This window comes from Furipterus horrens, unplaced genomic scaffold (assembly GCF_987537825.1).
Source record: "Furipterus horrens unplaced genomic scaffold, mFurHor1.1.pri manual_scaffold_2, whole genome shotgun sequence".
In the NCBI taxonomy this organism is placed as follows: Eukaryota; Metazoa; Chordata; class Mammalia; order Chiroptera; family Furipteridae; genus Furipterus; species Furipterus horrens.
Window position 1 is genome coordinate 71,249,144 of NW_028327172.1, and position 22,350 is coordinate 71,271,493.

Sequence of the window (22,350 nt, forward strand, 5' to 3'; positions counted from 1 at the left end):
AATTAAATTTGATTTAAATTATTTAAAATGACTTAAATTTAGACATTAAATACTAAAGAATGACATTTTGTTGGGTAGGAGTGAGCCTGAGATGGCCAAAAACCATTGTAATATCTAAGATTTTTCATCTGCTCCATTCCCTGGAACCACTTTTCATCCCATGGATGTGAGAATATATGGTGTATGTGAATTAAGGGTCTATGTTGAAAACCTTATGCTAGGAGGTGGAGATAGGAATATGAAAGAAATGTCTCCTTCCTTCCAGCAATGTGCACGGTGGTGGTATGCTGATCACAGGACCCTAATGATCCACCAAGATAAATGAAATCTAAGGGAAGTGCCAGTGTCTTCTTGGGATAGGTCATTGAAGGTTTTACAGAGAAGGGAGGTGACAGTTGAGCTGATGATCAACAGATGTGTAAGAAAGCTTGAAGGAATCAGGGTGCAGCAGCAAAGAGTAATGTCACAGGCCACAGACATCTGCTTTGAAAGCGTGATCAGGCAAGGCCTCCATAGAGGTTACATTTATGTTGAAATTTTACTATGAAAGCCAGCCTTGCAGACTTTTCCATGATTGTACTGGGAATAAGGATCCTTTCAGATTTGATAGAGCTGGCAGAGAATCACCCTATCCTTAAACCAGCAAGCAAGAGAAGACCCAGCTCCATCTGCCCAAGTGGAGGAAGAGAGATTGAGGGGATTCTATTAACATTTTGGCGTACTGTTTATGTGCCACGCACAGCCTCAGACCAATTTAACATGTTATCTTATGCTTATAGCACTGCTACACCAGAGTTATTGGCTGAACATCTCTAGACAGGAATTCTAATTTATGGCTCCAAATTATATCTGAACAAAAATGGGGAAAACTTATACTCCTGGCTCTCAATTTGATAACCCCCGAACCCCTTTATTTTCGAGCCACATGAGGCTAATCAAATCAAACACTTTTTGACATCCTGGACAAAAGCCCATTTCTTTAATCCTGCAGTCAAAACAGATTTGCTGTGATCAAATGAGTCAACATTTGTCACAGGTGCCTGGCTTATTTCTGGGCTCCGTTGGTTATTTTAGGGAGAAATCAGAAAAGCAGAGTCAGGTCTAAGTGGGTGTTTCTTTCCATAACCCTCCACCTTTCCCAAAACCTTCAACAACAACGCATTAACTTGTCACCTGAGTACTGTGGCTTTAAGCTTTTGATGATCATCTCCTTTCTGGCACAGGTGGAAACAAGTCAGTAAGTAACCATTTCCCGCTTAGGCTCCCCAGGTGGATCAGTTGATAAATTTCTTGATCCTCTATCTCTAAAGCTGTGTTGCTCCTCAAATCCTCCTGTCCTTTACTTGTATATGTAAGAACTTGTGGATATTTCTGTTTCCTTTTAAGACCTCTTGATTCTCAAGCTGTTTGTCCAGACAAGACCTTCAGGCGTATTGTTTTGCTATGATAACATCCCAAAGCATCCCAAAGTTGGCTGAGAATTCACAAACACCGTTTTCATTTAAAACAGGAGTCAGCAAACTTTTTTTTAAAGGGCCAAAGGGTAAATTTATAGGCCTTGCAGACCAAGAGGCAAAAATTAAGGGTATTATGTAGGTACTTATATAACCATTTAAAATATAACCATTTCAAAATGTGAACATTCTTTTTTTTTTTTAATATGTTTTACTGATTATGCTGTTACAGTTGTCCCAATTTCCCTTCCCTCTGTTCCCCTCCACCCAGTGGCCCCCTTCCTCCAGTTGTCCCCCCTTTTAGTCCATGCCCATTGGTTGTGCATATAGTTCTTCTCAACCTCTTACTGTCTACTCCATTCCCTCCTACTATGCTTCTTAATTCCTATACCATCTCCCTCCCCTTCCCTGCTGACCTTCCCTCAGCATGTTTCCCATACCTATGGTTCTTTTTCTACTCTCATTGCCTATTTAGTTTGCCTTTGTTTTGATTCCCTAGCTTCTGTTGTTGGTTGTTGTGATGCAGTTTTCATTTTAATGTTCATAGTTTTTATCCTCTTTCTCCTAAACAAGTCCCTTTAACATCTTATATAATAGTGATTTGGATCTAATGAACTCCTTCAGTTTTATTTTGTCCTGGAAGCACTTTCTCTGCCCTTCTATTCTGAATGACAGTTTCGCTGGGTAGAGTATTTGTGGTTATAGGTTTTTGATTTTCATTACTTTGAATATTTCTTGCCGGTTCCTTCTTGCCTGCAGGGTCTCCCTTGAGAAGTCAGCTGATAGTCTAATTGGGATCCCTTTGTACATGATTCTTTTCTTCTCTCTTGCTGCTTTTAAGATTCTCTCTTTATCTTTAATTTTTGACAGTTTGATTATAATGTGTCTTGGAGTGGTTCTCCCTGGGTCCAGTTTTTTGGAACTCTCTATGCTTCCTGGATCTGTAAGTCTATTTCCTTCCCCAAGTTCGGGAAGTTCTGCTTCATTATTTTTTCACATAATTTTTCAATTTCTAGTTCTTCTTCTTCCCCCTCTGGCAATCCTATAATCCGAATGTTCGATTTCTTACAGCTGTCCCAGAGGTTTCTGATCCTCTTCTCACTTTCCTTGTTTTCTGTTTCCTCTTTCTGCACTGGTTGACTGTTTGTTCCTTCCCTATGTTCTGGTTTGTTGATTTGATCTCTGGATTTTATTTCCTCACCACTTGTCTCATATGTGTTTTCGTTCATTTCAGTATGAGTGGTTTTCTTTCCTTCCCTGTCCTGTTCCAAATCTTTTGTTAATTCTGTAAGCCACCTTATAACAATAGCTCTGAACTGAGCCTCTGACAGGTTTCTTATTTATTCGTTTGTCAGCTTCTTCATCTGCTGCCTGGTGAGCTGCATCACCAGGATTTCAATAGTTGTCTGCTTCATTTTAACAGATTTGTGTTTTGCTTTGCTTCCTGGGCAGGCTGTGGGGGGCGGAGCCCCGTGTACTCATCCCTACCGGGCAACTGGTGGTGATCCCGCCCTTTTTCGTCTAGTTGCGGGCTATTTGTGTGGAGGTGGGGATCCAAGATGGATTCCCGCCGTTATTCTCCACTGGGACACTGGGATCCATCCTCCCACCCTCTGGGCCTCATTGTCCAATGCAATGGGGAGGCTGCCTTTCCCAGCGTTGGGGTTGCGAGCTGCCAGGGCTCGACTGCAGCCAGGATTGCTCCCCCTGCCGCTCTCCCCGCTGCTACTGCAAACAGCCCCTCCCGACCTTTCCATTCCGGTTCCGATTTCGCGCCTCCTACCTGTCCAGGCGAACAGCACTGGTTTATAACTTCATACGTTGGGCTTCCATGTAGTTTTATTTTCTGGAATTTCTGGTTATCTTTTGTTTTGAGGTAGTTGTATCCCTTTCTAGTTGTAGAGGGAGACCGAACGTGTCCGTCTAAGCCTCCATCTTGGCCAGAAGTCTAAAATGTGAACATTCTTAGCTCACATTTTGAAATGGTTAAATGCAGGCTGAATTTGGCCCACTAGTCATAGTTTGCTGGCCCACAAGCCAAGATGACTTAAATTTTATATTACTAAAAAGACACAGGGCCCTGGCTGGTGTGGCTCAGCAGGTTGAGCGCCGGCCTGCAAACTGAAAAGTCACCAGTTCAATTCCTAGTCAGGGCACATGAAACCAGTCCCTGGTGGCCGGCGAGAAGCAATTAATGTTTCTCTTGCACATTGATGTTTCTCCCTTCCTTCCACTCTCTCTAAAAAATAAATAAAATCTTAAAAAAAAAAAAAAAAAACAGAAATATGAGCCCCACTACCATCAGTTAAGCTTCATAAGAAGAAGAATCGTGATTCTTTTGTTCAATGGTATTTCCCAGGACCTATCATAATACTTGGCAAGAAGCAAGCAGTAAATATTTGCTATTTGATTTGGATTGAGCATGAATAATACAAACAGGCAACCTTAGAAAGTGGTGAGCCTTCCTTGAGATCCCTTTATCTGTGATAGCAGCGGTCCCCCACCGTTTTGGCACCAGGGACTGGTTTCACAAAAGACAATTTTTCCACGGAGCATGGGGGTTGGTGGGAGCATGGTTTGGGGATGATTCAAGCGCATTCATTGTTGTGCACTCTATTTCTATTATTATTACATTGTAATATATCATGAAATAATTATAAAATTGAGCATAATGCAGAATCTATGGGAGTCCTGAGCTTGTTTTCCTGCAACTAGATGGTCCCGTCTGGGGGTGATGGGAGACAGTGACACCCAAAGAGTGTTGGTTGTGTCCAGTCTACTCCGTAATCTTGTTTTGGTGGCTGTCACTGCAGAAAACCCTGCTTCACAAAGGTAGAATGTTGGAAATGGAAGCAGGCTTCTCAGTGCTTTTGTGGCAATCTCAGGATATTCTGCCTTGACTTTATTTATTTATTTATTTATTTATTTTGCCTGCAACAATCTTTTTCTTAATATTTTTCCTGTGAGGCTACTGAAAATCTGCACACAGATAAGGCAATTAATTCTTATAATAAAAATACCCCCATCCACATAGCCACAGTCTCCATCAGATTCCACGGTGAGCATGTGGTACGTCACATTCCATTCTACAGATACATTTTCTTGTGAGTCTGTGGGGTTATGGTCAATTCTTTCTGGAAATACTAGCTTCTCACAAACTGCCTCCTTGATCAGTAAATACTTACTACTTCATTGGGCTCTGTGAAGAAGGAAGCGTTATATTAGCAAGTTTGCTCTCTCGTGATGTATAGTCTCATAACATGTAGATCTTGTCGGCCTTGTGGTAAAGTCTCATGTCATGCATTCTGGTAAGCACTCCATCAATTCTCAAAACACCCATAACAGCAGTAAAAAGCTGGAAGGCTTTTCTTTAATTTATACACTTAGACTTGAAACTTCATGATCATAAAGTTCATCTTCAAATAGGAGAACTTCTTCCAAAAAACTTTTTTCTCTGGCTTTCAATTTCTTTGTATCTATATGATATATTATAGGTACAACCTTTAACTTGAGTGATTCTCCAAGTAATGTTCCCTTATAATCTGTTGTATAGGTCCAATCATATGGTTTAATAACCTCCTTTGAGCGTTCACCCTCCATCCTGCTTTCCTGCCACTCTTCCACACAAGCTACTTTGAGCATTCCTTAGTAGTTGTTTAGACATCTTAAAGTATCTGTAGCATTGAACTCGATCCCAAAGCCATAGCAGTGCTAGATTCTTAAAACATTGTCTCCAAATATCATTTTGGGGAGGGACGGCATATGCAATTCATCAGCTAACTTTTCCACATTCACTAACTTCATGGATCATCATGGCTGAGGTGGGGCCTGCATGGGCTGCAGTGGATGGACTGAGCAGCAGCGGTGGCAGACACCAGTTCCCCTACCTCGGTGTGGCCCAGCCCCATGCAACGTGTCTGTCTATGCCTCCATCTTGGTCGGAAGTCCTCCTCACTGGTTTTTATAGCCAGAAGTTATGGGAATTTATCTTCCCGGCACTGGAACCCTGGGCTGTGCAGTCAGGCCTGGTGCTGGGATCACTTACCCCTAAGGTAGCCCTCCTGATTTTTATCCACCATGTGTGAATGTGGGACTGCCCATTCCATTGTCACCGCCTCTGCACCACTCTATGGCTCCACACCTCTCCACCTGTCTCTGCGCCTCTGCATCCCTCCTACCCATCTGGATTTTTGTGGCTTCTTTAAATCCTTGGTTGTCAGATGTCTATACAGCTCGATTTTCTGACAGTTCTGGGTGTTATTTGTTTTGAGGTCCAGTTATAATTCTTTCTGTGGTTGTGCAGGGAGGTGAAGTGTGCTTACCTACCCCTCCATCTTGACTGGAGGTCCGACATAACTGAGATTTGAATGAAACAATATCTCAATGTTACCACAATTTGTAGGAGGGAGGAATAGTAGTAGACACTAAAATATTACAGTAGTCCCTCTCTATATCATGGCCTCACTGTATCGCGGGATTTTTAAAAATATTACATTTAATTATTTATCACGGATTTTTCGCTATGTCGCGGGATCTTGCGATACTGTATACATATGTTGTTAAAGTTATGTAGGTTTAAGAGTGTAGAATATGTTTAAGAACATAAGTAGTGTTTATAAAAGTGTGGAAAAGGTTAAAAAGGGAGTGGGAAAGGTTAATAAGGGACTGGGAATGGTTTATAAGTGTGTGGGAAGGGTTTATAAAGCCTTAAAATATATATAAATACTAAAATAAATGTAAGGTTCCTACTTCACGGATTTTCACCTATCGCGGGGAGTTCTAGAACGTAATACCTGCGATAAGTGAGGAAATACTGTATTAGCACATTTAATCTTGAAAAAATTATTATCCTCATTTTACAGTTGAGAAAATGGAAGCACAGAGAGGCTCAGTAACTTGCCTAAAGACATATAGCTAGTAAATAAATGCAAAGCTGGCATTCAGACCCTGGCCTTAGAGTCTATTTCCTCACCATAAAGTTTTTATTGCTTCTCATGTAGGTTGAAGGGAATGTGTTAATTTTATTCATGGCTATTACTAGAGTGAAAAACTTTGTTTAAAAGACACCATTACTGAATTCTCTGGTTCATTTTTTTTCCCCATGTTTTTGCTTCAGGTGGTCGAACACATCATCATTTTCAAGCAACCTCATGTCCCAGAGCCAAACAACTAAAGGGGTCAATTTTGAATCAGATGAGGTAATAAAGTAATATTGTTATATTTTAATTTTTAACTGCTTGTAACATTTAAAGAGGGACTACTAAGCTAGGTGCTGGAAATTATTTTTAAAAATAGTTTCATTGACAACCTTTCTTTGAAGTATGTATAGTTAGTAGTTGAGTCAATAAGTAGCATCTGTTGAGTGCTTATCAGTGTAAATACCTCAGATGTAAAAGGCCTGCAGATTTTTAAAGTATTCATTCAACTCTTATTTAATTTGCTTAGTTAATATGATCAGAATGGTTTTTGGTTTTTATTTATTTATTTATTGGCTTTTGTCATTTATATTTAGAGGAATGATAGTGATGATATCCTGAAAACTTCTAATGTTACTTTAAAAGAATATTTGTTAAATACCTACCATGTGCTGCACACATTTTCTATACAAGATAGTACATGGTGGTAATTTCTTGTCACAGAGGTGTTCAGCTATTGACTGAGATAAGCCATATGGCAGGATGTATAGAAGAAACTAGTTCAATGTGGTTATGTGGACCAGACAACTATAAAACCTTTTCTAACTTAAATGCGAAGGAACAGAAAGAGGTACAATCCGGACTTGCCTCTTGCCTTTATTCATTTGTTTCAGCCAAGTTGCATTAAAGCTAAATGACTGAAGGATACTGGCCTTTCCCTTTCCTCCATGGCTGCCATGTGAGTGGCCTTTGCTAGTTTTTGTTGAATTGTTTGAAGGTGTTTCCCTTAAGCTTATCATCTCATTTATTTATTTTTATTTTAAAAGATCTGAAATTATGGTAAAAACACTTAACGTAAAGCTTTACCATCTCAACGATTCTTAAAAGTACAGTTCCCTAATGTTAAGTATATTCACATTGTTATGCAACAGATCTCCAGAACTTTTTCATTTTCCAAAACTGAAAATCTGCCCATTGAACAACTGCCCTATTCCCGCTCCCCTCCAGCCCCTGGCAGCCAGCTTTCTTTGTCCCATCTCTCTGAATTGATTACTTTGGATACTTTACTAAGTGGAATTGTGCAGTGTGTGTCTTTTTTGTGACTGGCTTCTTTGAGCATAATGTCCTCCGGATTTGTTCCTGTTGGAGCATGTGACTCACCCCTTTTATTTTAAGCTTCAATGTCTGCTATCATGTTCAGTGTGCCCCAGTTGTGGTTTAGAAACTGAGGAGAAGACACACCAAATTCAAGCTGCAAAGGAAAATTGCAGCTTGAACTCTACCAGTTAAAAACTAAGCATGTTGCCTCTGGGAGGGAATTGAGAGATTGTTGACTGGTTTGTTAATATCAAAGCATCTAGAAGTACCTGTGTTTATATGTTATAGTTTAAAATTTTATATAGTTACTGTTAACTACAAAGAAGAATTATTAGCAAATACCCTATTAAATTTCAATTTGAATTTATCTCTGGTTCATTAACAAGTTCTACCTTTGACAGGAGAAAATTAATCAACAAATGGAAGTGAATTTTTATTTCTCAAGGCATCCATTTTTCACCAGAGATAGCTAGCTTAACAAACATTTGAATATGCTAATACCATCATACCAAAGCCTAACATCAAATAATTATTCCTTTATATTAATATCTTAAATGAAACAAATAAAAAATATATGCTTTTTTCTCTAAATATTTAGCTGTAGAATAATAAGAATCAACTTAATGTTATCCTCATCAGGTTGTGTAACTTGTCTTATCTGAGGTTCATTAGTTTTCATTCTCTTTAATTAAATTCGTAGTTAATCTCTGATATTCCTATTTGTTCTTACAAATCACATAACCTGCAGCCCAGGAGTGTGGGAACTCTTTGAAAATGAAATATTCCTTCTATCTCTTCTTTCCAAAATATGTGAAAGATTGCTTTGCAATATTCTTTTCTTGCATTAGTCCAACAGTAGCTGTTTATTTCTAACACTAAATGAGTAATGAGAAATAAGAATTACAGCTATTTCTGAGTTAGGTAATGTGACTTCATTATTTTTTGGCTGAGTTTTCAGAACATCAGATACTCCAATAATAATATGTAAATGAAAAATACGTATTCAAAAACCAAATAGAAATGACTTGAAGAGTATTTATTTTTCTGGCTTGCCCACACCTTATTTGTCTTTATTAATAGCTGACAGAATTGTATATGGTCAATATTATAGGTATATATACCAGGATAAATTTTTATTCTTAATGCTTGCTAAGAATTTAACTGGACTTATTTATTTCAGCAGTGAAATAGCCAGTAGGGAAGGGAGGAAAAGAAAACATAAGTTGACAAACTATGCATATTTATAAGGGAAATGAAAAATGAAAGTCTACCTCATGTGAAAGGAGACAGTTACTCTTACTGGTATTGCTTTGCCCGTAAGAACTTCTATCTTGTCTCAGTGAAGTGTGGAACAATCAGTGAAATAACATTTGTATGTCATTTCAGGATGATGATGATGATCCTTTCAAGAACATTAGTGCTTTAAGAAGAAACAGAAGATAATTATTTAATGTTACTTTGAAGTTTTCAAGATTCAGGGAAAATCAAAACATTGCAAGCCAAGAGTTTACTGAAGATTTTTAAAGTATTGCTGTTAACTGAAGAATTTTAAAGAGACGTATTAACAGAGATACTAATGTATAAGAATTGCAGTTTTTGAGTGTTATTTCCTTATGATGGCTCCATCACTTGAGAACATTCCCAGCTCAAAAACATATAATATAGCCTTGGTTTTACTCATTTTTAAATCTGGTTGTTAACAATATGTGGGGATGCTCTATAAAATTTAGACTGTTACTTTCCTGACATATATTAGTGTATATCTTAGTGAGAGCTTTGCTTATACATTAATCTTGAATAAGGATTAAAATAAATATGCCATCATTCATTTCTGCTTCACAATAAAATACTATGTCAGTATTTTAATGTAGTTACATTTAGCCACAGTTGAGAAAAAGTGCTTTTACAACTTAACTCTTCGTAATTTTAATAATTTCTATAGATTCTCTATTTGCTGAAGGTAAAACAGCCTACGTGAAACTGTACCTAAGCTTGCTGTCTGTTACTGAGTATGTGTTCTCTAATGCTTGCGATAGCATTAGCCACAGAGACTGAGATGGTTAAGATGTACCATGTACTTTGAGTAATTAGATAAAAGTTTCTATAAAAATAAAGAACAAGTGGTCAGAATTACTGACTTTAATTTCAGTTGTAAAAGATCGTGTTTGTATTGAGTGGTAGTATTTTCTCCATTTTTCTCTATTCTCTGTGGTTCTCTCTCTTTCTGTATCTCTCATCTGTTTCTAAGAGGGAAAGAAACTCTTAAAAGGCCCCTGAGAGTATTCCTTCTTTTCACCTGTGAGGCAGCTATATTTAAAGACTCTAAGGAAGTTATAGATCGTGGCAGTACAGTAGTCTGACATTTCTTCACATGCAGAAACAAACACTTCACTGAGCACTATTCATGTTTATTAGCATCGTCATACCTAGAATGTGTCAGATTCTAAAAGAACATTTGCATAGTGGCTGCCTTTATATTATACCTCTGAAATGACCTAAGTCAAGAATTGTGATGTAACATTCTAATGAGTTTCTTGAAAAATATTTTCTGTATCTAACTTGAGCATAAGGATTATTTTAGCAGACAATTGCTCTCCATGATGGAATTGAAGTTAGTTTGGGTGGCAGTCTCTGGGTGGTGCAGACCCCAGCACAGGGCAGCATCAGCTACTGGCTCTTCGCACCTGCCACTGAGTACATGTGCTTGGGTGAGCATTATTAGTGGGGGAGGTGGCTGTTGAAGCATCCTGACAGGTTCCTCAGAAAAAAGAATAGGCTTTCTCTTTCTAAAAATGTGCTCTACAGTATGAAAAATGTTCTAAATGTGATGCAGTTATCTCTTCAGAAAAGAGATTCCACAGCTGAAAGAGGTGAAATTCCCTTGAACTAGTCATTTTGTCACTAGTGTGTCACTTACTGGAAATATGGAAAATGAAATATGAAAGAAAAACCATTTTGATTGAATATTGTTGCATAGTTAAATACACCATGTATTCTTGATATTCTGTATTGATACAGTATGATCGAGAGGTTTGGTACAGTTTCAGACGTGTTAGTACAGGTGTGTAGAAGTGAGTCCAGATGATTGTGGAACACCTGCAATTACTACTGGAGGCTGAGAGCAGTGATAAAAACATCCTGAGGAGAAAATCCTTCTGTCATTTACCAGAGAATATGTCTCTTTCTGGTGTTTTGTTCCCTGTCATAAAAATACAATAGTGCATTCCCAAGGTAACATATGCATTGTAGTTCTAGGAAATATAACTGGTGCTTGGAAAATTCAAGCATGTAGGTATGTAACTTTTAATTTGGGTACATGTACATTTTCGAAACGTCTAAAATTGCAGAATACAATAACAGAAAAGTCACGTGGTTTAAGAAATAATTACAACGAGCACTCATGGCATCTTTGCCACTCAGGACATAGGGTACCTAGTGTCTGGGAGCGTGCTGAGGGAGTTCTGTCCTCTCTGAGTAACCGCCTTGACTTGTGTAAATTCACAAGCTTACCTTTGCCACAAGGTGGTGCAACTGCAAATCTACAATTAAGAAGTTAGGGTACTTTTGCAGTAAATTTGGAACCTATGCAATAATGCTCTCTCTATGCAGTAGTACCAAATTAGCCTTCTAATCTTCTATGTACATTGCTTTACCTGTTTCACCTGGCTCAGCCTGTTACTAAGGGAATTACCAGTTTGATAAATTTTACATATAAAAAAGTTTAAGAAGAAAATGTTTTATGTTTTAATAAACAAAGAGAAAATCCTTTATTAGAAAAGTTGAATTAAAAGGTCTCCCATTGTGCCCTGGCTGGCTGGCTCAGCTGGTTGGAGTGTCATTCCTTATACCAAAAGTTTGCGGGGTTTGATCCCCCATCAGAGCAAATACCTACATTGTGGGTTTGATCCCCAGCTGGGGTGCATGTAGGAGGCAACTGATCAATGTTTCTCTCTCTCCCCCTTCTCTCTCTAAAATCAGTAAGTTTATTCTTGGGTGAGGATTTTTTTTAAAAGTCTGAATTAAAGTTTTTCTGTTGAAATGTATTATATTTAAAAATATTTTTCCCACAGTGTAATCTGATGTCCTTTTTTAAATATCTGTCATATATTCATAGTATTTTGTGTTTTCTTTTAAAGCTAACTACCATTAAGATTTTTATAAAATTTTTATAGAATAAAGATTTGTGTTTTTTGAGTCCAAAGAGCTTCCATGTTCTTGAATGAAAAATATCCGTATTTTAGCATTTGCTTACCTCATTCCTTTTTAATATTTTTGAGCTTAATGTTTATTATCTAGATCTGAAAATACTAGAATTCTAGTTTGATCACTGTGAGCCAGTTCACATGCTATTGCCACACATGTTAGTGTATCTTTACCATGACTGATCACTAAATCTGATTTTAGTTGTTATTAAGTTGGAAGGGCAATACATATTATCCAAAATTCAGACACTGAAATGTGTATCAAAACATGTGTCCTCTCCCCTGTAATGTTCTCCCCAGACATAACCTCTCAACGATTAGGTACAAATTTCTCCAATGACTTCTGGAGTGACTATTAACAAAAATTGTTGAATTAGAACTCCAAATTGTGTAGTCAAATATTTTAGTCCCCATATCAGGGCATTTTGCTAACCTTGGTATTTATCTTGACATTTAGAGTTTTCCACATCTGGCTGGGTTTTTCGTTGTTTTTTTCTTTCAAAGACAAAAATTTAACCTGCATTTCTTGAAACTACATTTCATTAGGTCACCACTCTTAAGACACAAACAACCTCATACTATTCTAAAGTCTGAAAGGCAGACATATATTGAGCTTTTAGAGGCATTTTTATAAAAATAGTTTACCATGCTTTTACCACCTGAAAATATGACATACAAATGGACATTTGTGAATTTCTTAAAGCAGCAAGAATAGAAGTATTTACCTTTGTCCAGAATTCACCAATTTTTAACATTTTGACATTTAAAAAATTCTCTTTCTACGTGTGTATGCTACATACATATTTATATACACATAGATAATTTTTTTCAATCTTTTGAGAGTAGGTTACAAAGTGCAATTAAAACCTTTACCCCTTAATACTTAAACATTAAGCATATATTCCCTAGGAATAAGAATTGTCTCTTACATAAAGGCAATATGGTTATCAATTTCAGAAAACATTGATTTAATATTTTAATTTACTGTCCATATTCCTATCTTTTCGGTTGTCTCAATAATTTCCTTACACAGCATGTTTTTCTAGTTTAGGATTTAATTCCGTATTTTGTTTTGATTTGTTCTGTTTTTAAAGAGTAATGACACATATTAAGCATTCTCCTTGGAATGGAAAACTTGCTTGTCCAGGTTACTTCATGCTTTTTCTCTTTTTCAAAAGTGCATCTCATAGTGCCAACTGCTTTTCTCGGAAGGAACGCTTATTTTTTGAGCGGACATTATGTCTATACCACATCATCATAAAGTTTTTGTTTTTTCTTCACTTTATTTGTAGAACTGGAAAATGGATTCATTTTGGTTTTCCTCCTCACAAACTTTTCAGTCTGTCTTTCCAGCCATTGCAGTTGCCAGTCTTGTCTCCTTGTCAGACTTGGTCTTTTTATGAAGGTGTTCAATGTCCCAAAGAGAAAGTAACTCATCCCTGGGATCTTCAACACTGTCTATTTGGATATATTTCCTCTTTTGGGCTTTCCAAGGGCAGCGTTGAGTTCTTTCCTCATTTGGGCCAGACGGATTTTCTGGACGTCTTCCTGCGTTAAGACTCAGCTGGTGCTGACGACTGCAGCTTTGGCTTTCTGCTCCTCTGCGGGCATGCTGTTCAGCTTCTCGGCGATTTCTTGCTGTTCTTCCTCAGGAGAGTGGGGCTCGTCCACCCATTCACCACTGTCACCTGCTTCCTCACTGAGACTGGCACTCTCCTGCCCATCTTCATCATTTTCAGCATTCTCTTCTTCCTTATCAACTTCCAGAATTTCTGCTCCTGGGATGTAATCTTTAGTATCTAATTCTCCATATTCTTGTATTCTTGCTTCTGTGGAGGCCTCTGCAGGCTTACCCCATAATTTCTTCTGTAACATCTGAAGATTCAAGTGTTCGTAAGAGCTGAATCAAAGTTGAATCAAAGTTCTAGCAGACATTACATTCTTATCTTCGTGAGTTTTATACTGAACCAGGTCTTGGAGAAGTTCTTCAGTCATAGCTAGAGGACATCGAGCTGTTATCTCTTTTATAGCATTGGTTCCTACTGTCATGACTTCCCCAGAGTTCTTCTTGGTAAAAATTGTTGGCCACAGTCATGAGCAATGATTGAATGGTCTCTGGGGGTACTAAGTGATGAGATGCTTGTGCAGCAAACAGAAGGATCTTTGTTACTTCTCTTTGGTGGGGTTGCAGAAACCTTTGCAGGAAGGGATAGAACTTGAAGAGAAAAAGCTAGTGAATTCCCACCAGTCTGGAAATGAGGTTTGTGAGCATCATCTTCACTTCAAACCTCTCCTTGGAGCTCTCTAGCTGCTTTAGTAGCTTTTCTGCAAAATCTTGGGGATCATGAGTCAAGTGAATAGCTGAAAAGTTAAACACTTCTGTTTTTTTCTTCTTCTGTTTCTTGAGCACCTTCATAACTTTTTCTAACTTTTTCTTGTGCTTGGAGCTTTTCTTCCCTGTGGCATACTGCACTAGCAGGTTTCTTGCTGTTGGTTCTTCATCCTCGGATTCGGAGTCACTGCCTTGTTTCTCCTCTTCATCTTTCCCAAGGAAAAATGTCAAAGCAGCAACGAATATCTTGGTGACCTTAGAGAAGCACGCAGTTGTGATCACATTGACAGTTTTGGCATCGTTCCAGCTGTTTCTTCGTAGAGTTCAATCATTGCATCCAAGGATATCTTGGTTGCAGTTGCATTGCTGTCTCTTAACATGGTGTACACGAAATTCTGCAACATTACATTCACTTTACTGTTCTTGTATTTTGTATTTATATTCTTGATATCAGTCACGATATGTGTGTATAAAGTCTTTTGCATCAGCTTATCATGGCAACTCAGGAGTTCAAAGAAGAGTTCTAGCAAATTTGATGGATTGATGAGATTCTTATTTCTCAGCAAGATCAAAGCTTTGCAAAATGTCATTTCAAGATCTGGATCCAAGACACTATGATTGTAGGAGAGAAGATCTTTCAACTCTTGAGGAAAGTTACTTAAACGTTCTGGGTAGCAGTGACCAATCTGTGCCATAAACATCACCAGCTCTGCCAGTTCTTTGCTGGGTTTATTTGGTTGTAATTTGAAAATCTCCACATTGGATTTGTAGTGATTATACTACTGCAGAAACTCCTCCACATAGGCCGGCGGGTCCCTCTTGATCAGATTCTGTAACTGCGGAAGGTTGCTGGGCAGCTTGTTGTTATTTCTGTTGGACATAATGGCTGCTGACTGGCTCCGCAACGAGCAGTTTTAAGAAAACCTTCACCGCTCGTACCAACCAACCGCCCCAGCTGCAGCCAGGAATCGTGCTCTAATTCCATATTTTGAATATGTAGAACATTAACATGCTTCCAGAAATATAAACCATTCAAAAGGTGTACTCAAATCTTAACTCCCTTCCCTATCCTCTTCACTCCTTTCGGCTCCATTGGTCTTTCTCCTCATTCACCAGTAGCACAGGTTAAATATGGATGCTGTGTAGTGTGTTTTAATGTCTGATAGGACTAATCACCCCTTGTAGTTTCGTTTTCAAAGCTGTTCTTTTGTGTTTGCTTTTCCAAGTGGACTTCAGTGTCAGTTTCCGATTTCCAGCAGCAAAAAAAGCTTTTTGGTATTTCTATCGTGATTGTATTAAGTGTATAAATTAACAAGAACTGACATAAGGATGTCCTGTCCAAGGACAAAGGTCATCTTTACATTTGTTCAAGTCTATTTTGTATTTCAGAAATGTTAATGTGTTCATAGAGATTTTGAACACTTTTCAAATTTAATCTTATTTTGTCTTTTACGTTGCTACTGACATTAGAGTTTTTCTCTTCCATTATATCCTTTAACTGGTTATTATTTTTATATATAAAAGCTATTTTTGCCTATTCATTTTATATCTTCCTGACTTAACTGAATTCTATTGTCTAAATTTATCTTTGATGCTCTAGGATTTTCTAGGTGTAATTTCATGTTATCCAACAGTAGAAATATTTTTACTTATTTTAAATTCTTATTTCTTTAATTTTTTTCCTCTTATCTAAGTGCACTGGCCTTTACTACCATGGTAATATATCAAAAAAAAAAAACCTCCGCTGCCTTGCGGCATACCTCTTCAGGGGAAAGGCTAAGGGAGTAAACCCCGACAGAAAATCCGGAGCCGGAGTCCCTAAGGCGGTTTGACATTGTAGTCAACACCGGCAACTCCTGCGGCGCACCTGAAGCCAAGCTGTATTGACTTTGTCTTTCCCTTGGACCCTTCAGCTGCGAAGAGAGGGGGGGTCTGCTGCATGGGCAACAGCAGACCCTCCATATCACCCTGCCCAGGCTCTGTAGCTTCAGTTTCACTGGAGAGGACACTCCAGCGTCATCGCAAGATGTCGACTCAACACGGGAGGAGACAGATACCGGTTATGAGCTCATCCGATTGGCGAAGGAAACGAGCGCCAGGGGTCTCCTCTGACGGTGGGAGAGGTCATCGCACCTCACTGGACAGCTACCGCCCGCCTCAAGCTGGGCAGCCCCAGCCAATTAGGTGCCGTCTCGCCATGGCTCGCCTGCCCCACTGGGTGCGTGGGGATCAGAGAGGCGCCTCTCGAAAAGTGGGCCACAAAACACCCGCACCAGTTAATTCCAAGCAAACAACAAGAAAGAAGCCTCCGGCTCTTCGCCTCGCTAGCTGGAACATCAGGACCATGTGCCCCGGACTTACTGCAGACCTTCCGTGGATCAAGGGTGCCAGGAAAACCGCTGTCATCGATAGGGAACTGGCACGACTAAACATCGACATTGCGGCTCTACAGGAGACCCGGTTGGCCGACAACGGAACTATCAGAGAAACCAACTACACCTTCTACTGGCAAGGGAAGTCTCCGGACCAACCAAGACAGCACGGTGTTGGGTTCGCTGTGAAGAACACGCTTGTTAACTCCATAGAGCCACCCACAGGAGGCACAGAGAGATTACTTACCCTCCGATTGTCAACAACTTTCGGCCCAGTCAGCATTCTTAGCGCGTACGCCCCAACCCTCTGCGCCACCACCGAAGAGAAAGAACAGTTCTACCATGCACTGGACGAAGCGTTATCCAAGATCCCCAGAAGTAACGCTCTTTATCTCCTTGGAGACTTCAACGCAAGAGTAGGAGCCGACCACATGGCCTGGCCCACCTGCCTCGGAAACTTTGGGAGAGGAAAGATCAATGAGAATGGTCAGCGATTGCTTGAGCTTTTGTGTCACCACGGCCTGTGCGTGACAAACACATTCTTCAAGTGCAAAGAGATCCACCAGGTGTCATGGAGGCACCCCCGCTCCCGCCATTGGCACCAGCTTGACCTTGTCATCACCAGAAGAACGGATATTGGCAGCACCCTCCTCACCCGCAGCTACCACAGTACAGACTGCGACACGGACCATGCCCTCGTGGTAAGCAAGGTGCGCATAATGCCGAAGAGGTTGCACCACTCCAAGATGAAGGGTCGCCCACGCATCAACACCAGTTGTGCCAGCAACCCAGTTAAGACCCAGCAATTCATCAACAGGATGGAAGATGCACTCGGCGAGGGAGTGGCAGCAGATAACATTATCGAATCCAATTGGCCACGTCTCCGCGACACCATATACAACTCCGCCATTATTGCTTACGGGAAGAAAGAGCGGAAGAACGCTGACTGGTACGAGGCTCACTGGGAAGAAATGGAACCCGTGATCGAGGCTAAGAGGAAGGCCCTACTGGCTTACAAGGCCACGCCCACTCCCAGTACACTTCAAGCTCTACGGGCTGCCAGGAACAAAGTCCAGAAGACCGCCCGCCACTGTGCCAACACCTATAGGCTAAACCTGTGCAGAAGCATCCAGGAAGCCGCCGATATAGGCAACGCACGAGGAATGTATGAGGGTATCAAGAAGGCAACAGGCCCAATCCCCTCCAAGATCGCCCCCCTTAAGTCCAAGACAGGTGAGGTCATCACTGACCAGGAACAGCAAATGCGGCGGTGGACCGAGCACTACCTCAAGCTGTACGCGATGAGGAACACCGTAACAGACACTGCTCTTAACGCCATCCCAGACCTACCAGTCATGGAGGAACTAGACACCCCACCTACTGCGGCAGAGCTCGGCAAAGCCATCGACCGCCTCGCTTGCGGGAAAGCACCAGGAAGCGACGGAATCCCTCCAGAAATCCTAAAGAGCGGGAAACCAGTCCTGCTACAGCCGCTCCACCATCTACTCTGTCACTGCTGGAAGGAGGGTTACGTCCCCCAGGATATGAGAGATGCCAACATTATTACCATGTACAAGAACAAAGGAGACCGCAGCGACTGCAACAACTACCGGGGCATCTCTCTCCTCAGCGTCGTTGGCAAAGTATTCGCCCGGGTCGCTCTTGCCCGCCTGCAGACCCTTGCTTCCCGCGTCTACCCAGAGTCCCAGTGTGGCTTCAGAGCTGGCCGATCAACAGTGGACATGATCTTCTCCCTACGCCAGCTGCAGGAGAAGTGTCACGAGCAGCATAAACCACTCTACCTCGCCTTTATCGACCTTACGAAGGCGTTTGATCTGGTCAGTCGAAGCGGTCTCTTCAGCTTGCTACGGAAGATTGGCTGTCCACCACATCTGCTTGCTGTGGTCATGTCCTTTCACGACAACATGCACAGCACGGTGTCCTACAACGGCGCAACCTCTGAGGCCTTCCCAGTCAGCAGCGGAGTAAAGCAGGGCTGCGTCCTCGCGCCTACGCTGTTCGGAATCTTCTTCTCCATGCTCCTCCAATACGCCTTTAAGGACTGCAGCGAGGGTGTCTTCATTCACACCAGATCCAATGGCAAGCTCTACAACCTGGCCCGTCTACGAGCCAAGACCAAAGTCAAAGAGGTGCTCATCCGTGAGATGCTCTTCGCCGACGACACAGCTTTGACATCACACTCCGAAGAGGGACTCCAGCAGCTAGTCACTTGCCTTTCCCACGCATGCAAGGAGTTCGGACTAGCCATCAGCCTGACGAAGACGAACGTTATGGCTCAAGGCACGGGGACTCCCCCATGCATCACCATCGACGGGTACACCCTGGAGGTTGTCAACGACTTCACTTACCTCGGGTCCACCATCTCGAGCTCTCTGTCAGTCGACTTGGAGGTCAACCGGAGAATCGCCAGGGCAGCCACAGTTATGGCCAAACTGAACCGGCGAGTGTGGAACAATTCCAGCCTCACTGAGAAAACCAGACTGCGCATCTACCAAGCCTGCGTACTCAGCACTCTCCTCTATGGCAGCGAGACGTGGACCACCTACGCAAGGCACGAAAGGAAACTCAACAGCTTCCACATGAGGTGCCTGCGACGCGTCCTGCATGTCGCCTGGCAGGATAAGGTCCCCAACACCGAGGTGCTGAAGCGAGCCAATATGAGCAGTTTGCATGCAGTTCTTAGCGAGAGACGCCTCAGGTGGCTCGGCCATGTCAAAAGAATGGATGCAGGCCGTATCCCCAAAGACCTCCTCTACGGTGAGCTAGCAGAAGGCAAGAGGATGACAGGGCGCCCAAAACTGCGGTTCAAAGACATCTGCAAAAAGGACATGACACAATGCTCCATCAATCTCAACACATGGGAAGTTCAAGCAGACGACCGCCTAGCCTGGAGGCTCGCGGTCAGGCAAGGTACGTCACGTGCAGAGGCTGCGCGCAACGAGGAGGCGGTCCAGAAAAGATCGAGGCGGAAGCAGCGTCAACAGCAGCAACAACGGCCATCTGCCTTCACCTGTAACAAGTGCGGCAGGGATTGTCACTCCCGAGTCGGACTGCACAGTCATTCTCGGCGGTGCAGATAGACTCTCAAGAAGCTACGCCATCGTCTCTCGAGACGGACGGCTGCCGACGAATATATCAAAACCTGGCAGAGTGTACACTTTCTATATACTTTGGTGTAGTGTTATGGAAGTTAAAAAACTTGCCTAAAGTAGCTCTGAAAATTACGTTTCTCCAGGCTGAGTGTATAAATTGACCAAATATGAACTTCATTGTATACCCCTTCTGTGTATGACTTCTTTCATAGGACTTTATGTCTGATAAACTCGTGTTGCAGCATGTATCTGTAGTTTGTACTTTTTCATTGCTTACCACAATTTATACTCCCACCAGGAATATAGGAGGGTCATAGGTGCTCCCTATCCTTGCAATACTTGGTATTGTCAGTCTTTTTTTCTTCTGTTTTTTCTTTTTAGTGTGGCTTTAATTTTCATTTCTCTGATTATTAATGATGTTGAGGAACATTCAAATGTTTATTGGCAATTTTGAATCCTCTTGTGATATGTGTTCACCTTTTGTCCATTTTTAAATAGGCTGTCTGTCTGCCTTCTTAAAATTGATTTCTAGGAGTTATATATATATATTATTTTATCTAAGTGATATACATATATTATAAAATTCCTTTCTTAGATATATGTATTACAAAATCTCCAGTCTGTGGCTTGCCTTTTCTTTCTGTAAATGATGTAGAACAGAAGTTCTTAATTTTAATGAAGTCCAATTTATCAATTGTTAATATTTTGTGTCCTGCTTGAGAAAACTATTTTCTATCCTAAAATCATAAAGAAGTTCTTCTGTGTTATTTTCCAGAAGCTTATCTAATTTGTCTTTCACATTTAACTCTACAGTCCAGTTGGGAATTGATTTTACGTGTGATGTGAGATATAAGAACTTTGTTTCCCTTGCACCAGCACTGTTTGGTGAAGTGACTGTCCTTTTCCCCTACTCTGCAAAACTACCTTTATTTTTTCAGAGCTTTAAGGGAATTTATTGAGAGCTGCTCTTGTGTATCAAAAGGGTGCTGAGATTTTCTCCATCATTGGCAGGTGTCACAGGTGGCCCCTTTATTGACACTAGTTGGTAGGCCAGACTGCCATGAACACAAGAGCCACAAGCAGCAATAAAATCCCCATTATCACTTCACAAGATGCTGCTTTTCTGTCCGCCATATTCCCACACCTGGTATCAGTGCAAAGTCTCTTATCTGTTCTCCCAGGTGGGCCAGGTCATTAATCGTCTCATTCTGTTCTAGCTCATTCCTAATCTCTTGACCCATCTGTTTTCAGCAAGTTAGGATAGAAGAAAGGGCATTGAGGTCTACATCCTTGGATGATTTTCTGCTGCTGTTGCCAGATTTCATCAAAACTTAAGCCTCCAGTCTCCTCTGGCTCCTCAAAGAGCCAAGGGTTGGATATGTCTCACTCAGTCCCTCCCGTCATCAGACTGGACCTCGGTTGTATTTTCACCATTTCTCCCATACTCATTTTGCTGTTGAATTTTCTCAGCGACCTCATGTGTAATCTGGCAAGTAGAATCATATGCGGAGAACCCTGAGCTCCAGTGGAGGGAGCGGGGAGTGGACTACAGTTGTATGAGGAGAGACTGGGGTTTGTGGCTCTGGGGAGAGCGCTGAAGGGACAGCCGCCAGGATCTCTGTGCTGAGTTTCTCTCCCATGTCACTGACATCATCTTTCTTGCAAAATCAATTAATTATTTATTAAGAGACCACCTTTATACAGATCTGTTTTTGAACTCTTATTGTATTCCATTGCTCTATTTGGAATTAATTACTTAGGTTTATAATGAGCCTTTTTACCATAACAAGTCTTCCTTCCTTCCTTCTTTCCTTCCTTCCTTCCTTGATTTATCTGTTTATTTATTTATTTATTTTCAGGGATGTCTTGGTAATTCTTGGCTCTGCTGTGACCTAATACATGGTTTTAACAAAAATAACTGTCTAGTTTCAGTTTGGTTATAATTGCTAACTATTGTCAATTGCAGTTGACTTAATTTAAAACATCTTATTCCCAGGGTTGACTAGACATTTTCTTTGATAGCCAAAGAAGCTGATTTTGGTGATTTATTGATGATGCCATTCTGACAGGTGTGAGGTGATATCTCATTGTGGTTTTAATTTGCATTTCTCTGATGATAGTGACATTGGCCATCCATCCTCTTTGGAGAGATGTCTATTCAGGCCTGCTACCCATTTTTTAATTGGTTTATTTGTTTGTTTTGAGGGTTAAGTTATATGAATTCTCTATAAATTTTGGATATTAACATCTTATCAGATATATTATTGGCAAATATCTTCTCCCATTCAGTAGGTTATCTTTTTGTTTTGTTGATGGTTTCTTTTGCTGTGAAAACTTATTTAAGTTTGATATAATCCCATTTGTTTATTTATTTTTTCTTTTGTTTCCCTTGCCCAAGGAGATATATCTGGAAAAAATATTACTAAGAGCAATGTCAGAGAATTTAATTTCTATGTTTTCTCATAGGTTTCTGGTCTTACATTTAAGTCTTTAATCCTTTTTGAGTTTTTTCTTGTATATGGTATAAGAATGTGGCCTAGTTTCATTTTTTTTTTTTGCATGTATCTGTCCAGTTTTCCAACATAAGTTATTAAACAAGTGCTGGCAAGGATGTAGAGAAAAGGAAACCCTCATTCAAGGTTGG

At 40.7% G+C, this 22,350-nt stretch overlaps 1 protein-coding gene and 2 pseudogenes across 1 annotated transcript in view; 1 reads left to right on the forward strand and 2 right to left on the reverse strand.

Annotated features, from left to right (window-relative positions):
• The window catches only part of MRE11 (MRE11 double strand break repair nuclease), a 64,174-nt gene extending 54,344 nt beyond the window's left edge, over positions 1-9,830 (forward strand). The window contains exons 19-20 of the mRNA XM_090265849.1: positions 6,571-6,652; positions 9,074-9,830. Of these exons, the coding sequence (XP_090121975.1) occupies positions 6,571-6,652; positions 9,074-9,130 (139 nt within the window). The 3' untranslated portion in view covers positions 9,131-9,830. The remainder of the gene's footprint in view (positions 1-6,570; positions 6,653-9,073) is intronic.
• LOC150018778 (TIP41-like protein pseudogene) lies at positions 4,166-5,258 on the reverse strand (annotated as a pseudogene).
• Positions 9,831-13,037: 3,207 nt separating the features above from the next.
• LOC150018779 (protein SDA1 homolog) lies at positions 13,038-15,145 on the reverse strand (annotated as a pseudogene).
• Between the last annotated feature and the right edge of the window lie 7,205 nt (positions 15,146-22,350).